This window comes from Gossypium arboreum, chromosome 3, assembly GCF_025698485.1.
Source record: "Gossypium arboreum isolate Shixiya-1 chromosome 3, ASM2569848v2, whole genome shotgun sequence".
Taxonomy (NCBI): Eukaryota; Viridiplantae; Streptophyta; class Magnoliopsida; order Malvales; family Malvaceae; genus Gossypium; species Gossypium arboreum.
In genome coordinates, this window is record NC_069072.1 from 121,364,234 (window position 1) to 121,368,217 (window position 3,984).

The following is a 3,984-nucleotide window of genomic DNA, read 5'->3' on the forward strand; positions in this document are numbered from 1 at the left end:
TTGAATGGTTGATATCTTTTACATAAAATGAATAGCGATCAATTTTTAATATATGCCAAATTATGGTCTACATGGAGCATGAAATATCATAACGTAAAAAAAATTTGATTGTATAAAAATCATGTAAAATTGTTAAATAATTTTAGTTCTACACCACCGATATTAATAATATTATCTGAGTTTTATTTGTGTATATTGATTTTAAGAAAAATAAAAAATTCATCCCCGACCGGATCTACAATACAAGTTGATAGGTTGATGATAACTTGTAGTGCATTTAGATATGATATTTGACAAATTCGACGTTATTCCTTGAAGAAAATCAAACAAACGAACTAGAAATAGCAATTAGGAGGAAACTTGTAAGGAATCTGCAGAATATAATAAAATTCAACATATGGGCTTAACCAGGACTAGGGTTCATTGACTTTAATCAAATTTATAATATTTACCTTTCTTCCTAACCCACCTAAAACATACTTTGGATCGTTTCTAGCTGCCATTCCTACACGCGATAATTTATTCTACAAAACCCTCTCTGAATTTTTCTCATTTTCAGATACCTTAACTTTATTTCATTCCCACACATTTATGGCGACTACTTCAGCATCCATCTTTCGATGCAAACTTCAAATGCCATATATCTGCAAACTCCAGCCTCACATAATACGTTTTAGCCATTTCTTGGTGATATCAAATTCAATACACAAGGCAAAAAATCATCAGATTCTACGGAACCACAATCTTCAACCGCCGGGCATCGGTCTTAGGTTGCTAAATACAGACAGGGACAACAACCTGGTCGTGTGTTGCAGTATAGGATCAGGACCTTCAGATCCTGGTTCCTGGTTAGTCTTATCTACCACTGTTTTGCCCTTTTTTCTTTTTTTTTCTTTTTTTTTCTTTTTTTTTTTACAAATAAACAAGGAAAGAAATGATGTATTTGAGAGTGAATTTTTGAGCAGGAAACTATGGGTTGTGGGAATTGTGATGAGTATAATCCTACCCTTTTGGAGGAGCAAATGGGGGCCATTGTTAAAACTGAAAGGTATGGATCATTAGTTATTCAAATTGCATTTCCATATATCATCAACATATTTTTGAGGTTAAGTAGTATATATGTACAGACGAAGTTGAAACAATAATAGATAAAGCAGAAGAGGTGACGGATATTGTCGAAAAAGTGGCGGGACAAGTGGAGGAAGTGGCGGATGATATCGGAAATCATCTGCCGGAAGGCAGACTTAAAAATGCCCTTCAATTTGTTGAGGATATGGCTCAAAATACAGCTGACGGTGCACGCTTAGCTGGAGATCTCATTGACAAGGTATTTTTTTTTTTTCATTGCTATTTACCTAATCCCTTTTTCGTTTCAGCATTTTTAATTAATTATTAACAATTGGATTAAGTTAGTTAATATTTTATCACTAGCATAAATTCCAGATATTACCTCCAAAAAGAAAAGAAAAAAATTATCACTAGAGATACCTTTTATTTTAGGCACTTAAAAAAAATATTCACGAAAATGGATACTCACATTATGAAATTTGTTTATTTTATTAAAATTACAAATCTTTATTTGGCATTAAAATGCCCCTTTTTTAACCAAACGAATTGCAGCTTTTGGCAGTCTTCTGTTGCAAATTTAAACTAGTAAAATACCCCTAAAGCCTTCAATAGAGATATTAAGTTGGGATTTCATCCTAAGCTCACCAATCTTGAAAATATGGTGTAAAAAATCTCACAAAAGTCATTGCTGGGGAGGCTTAAACAGGGGCCTAGTGATGCCAATGTCTTCACATGTCCATCATAGCGGTGGCTCCCCCTGCCGCGAAACCCAAAGCCACAAGCCGAAGCCCTCATTATTCCAACACTCCACTCTACTACCTTGCCAGAAAGATAGAGCTAACCATGTGTTTTCCCTTCTTGATTTGTTGCAACAGATAAAAAGAAGCTTTAACATTCAAGATGTTCCAAAAATGTTACGGTTTGGGGTATTCTTTTAGTGATTAAAATGAAAATAAATAATTTGAATGCAAAATAATAAATCAGATATTAATATCTAAGGTGGAAAAAAATTAGTTGAAATGAGAATTTACTATATTAACCGAAGTGATCAAAATAAATAAATTTTGTAATGTGAGTGTCCATTTTGAATTTTTTTTTTTCTTTTGAATGTCTAAAATGAAATTTTTTAAAAGTTAGATGACTATCTATGTAGTTTATCGTTGAAAATAATATTTATAGGAGGCAGATTAAATTTTAGTTCAGTTTTCAACTCGAGGATTGTGAGGTTTATGGATAGTTAAAGAATTGGTAAAGTATTATATTATTAGTTTCAATGACTTGAGGGCAAACCCTAGTAACAAAGGAAAAAAAAGGTGAAAGTATCTAGAAATCTCTTAATAGAGAACTAATCAAATTAGTCTCTTTATTATTAAATGAATTAATTTAATTCATGTACTATTAAAAAGAATTAACAAAGGTCAAATTGGAATAAAATTAATATTTACTGTTTTAAAAAGTTAATAATTTCAAAGTTTTTGTAGTTTTGTAAATTAAATCTTTTGTTTGGGATTGAATTGCAATTGAAGAAAAAAATTCAAGACATTTTTTATACAAGAAATGTTAATTTTGTTATAATTTAGACTTATTTGATTCTTTGCGATAGTATAGAGACTAAATTGATCCACTTAATAATAGAAGGACTAATTTGGTTCAATCTCTATAATACAGGGAGCTCCAAGTACTTCAATAAAAAAATATAAACATAATGACAAATTTAACCCCTAATTGCCCATTTTGTCACTTTGATCATATTCCTTTTTTGGCCACTTTAATTCTCTACCTTCAAAATTCAATCAAATTACTAATTTTTTAAACGAAAAAATTGACTGAACTATTAAAATTTTAACAACGTTGATGTTGTAACCCATGTGTACTTCATTATTCACATACATAACTTTCTAAAAGTGAGATGAAATTTATGAAAATTTTAATAATTTTATATATTTTTTAAAATTTTATATATACGTGGACGTTTGAATCACTTTTCATCCAGAAAATTAAATTTATTAAAATCTAAATGCTTAAAGTAAAAATAATCCAAAAATAAAAAATAAAATCAAAGTGAAAGAGAAGTAAATTTATTGTAATTTCAAATATGCAGGTGGACCTTCATGTTCTTCATCTGCTAAATGGCAGAAACTGCACATATCTTATATTTTGGTATTAATCATCTAAATTAGTAGAAAAAATAATACAGATTATTAAATGTGTTAATTATGTTGAAACGAATGATTCGATAGCTTCGTATCTATACCATTAATAATTCTGTGTAATCTTAAAACTTAAAAATGCAGGTAGAGGAAGTGGAAGGAAAAGTGGAATCTTGGATGGGACAAGATAGCATTGATGAAGAAGCAAAGATAGCAAAGGAAGAAGAAGAAGATGCAGCAACAAAGGATCAGGCTTAGCTTAGCCTAACATGCATCTGTCTCTAATTGCAAAAAAGGGTGGTTGATAAAACTTCTATTAGACGAATTTAAATCGTGTAATCTCATTTATTTGCAAATTCAATTCTTATCTTTTGATTTATTGTACATCTTTCTACTGGCAACCAATTTTCACAATCCTTTTCGTCTTTCTCACCACCAAAAAGTAATCCATCAGATTAAAACAGTAAATGGCTAATAACAAATAGAATTAATATGTGCACTAAATAAATTAATACTGTCTTCGTGGTTTGAACTTACATCTTCTTTTAGGAATATAATGTGCTTTGTCATTGCACCCAACAATTGTTGGTTAAAATATGTGTTCTTTTTAATATTAAATGATTTTGATATTGTCACACATAAGCAACAAGGTTAGGTTAAATGTGTTATCAGACAACAAACCTCATAAATCTCTATTTCCCTCCTCTTGTAGACATATTCTCTTCACTTCAATCTTTCCAAACTAAATTTACTAAGAAAACAAAGT

At 30.1% G+C, this 3,984-nt stretch overlaps 1 protein-coding gene across 1 annotated transcript; it reads left to right on the plus strand.

The window, feature by feature from the left end:
- The first annotated feature begins 426 nt into the window (after positions 1 to 426).
- Positions 427 to 3,632, plus strand: LOC108473200 (uncharacterized). The gene is made up of 4 exons (XM_017774735.2): positions 427 to 848; positions 966 to 1,048; positions 1,128 to 1,327; positions 3,363 to 3,632. Exons 1-4 carry the CDS (start codon positions 592 to 594, stop codon positions 3,474 to 3,476), a joined length of 654 nt encoding a protein of 217 aa, XP_017630224.1. The 5' UTR covers positions 427 to 591; the 3' UTR covers positions 3,477 to 3,632.
- The last annotated feature ends 352 nt before the right edge of the window (positions 3,633 to 3,984 follow it).

Bases quoted from the DNA above. Each gene is read 5' to 3' on its own strand.
- LOC108473200 (XM_017774735.2), top strand. From the start codon at position 592: ATGGCGACTACTTCAGCATCCATCTTTCGATGCAAACTTCAAATGCCA. The intron at 1,049-1,127 runs GTATGGATCATT...ATATATGTACAG, and splicing joins GCCATTGTTAAAACTGAAAG to ACGAAGTTGAAACAATAATA. The intron at 1,328-3,362 runs GTATTTTTTTTT...TTAAAAATGCAG, and splicing joins CTGGAGATCTCATTGACAAG to GTAGAGGAAGTGGAAGGAAA.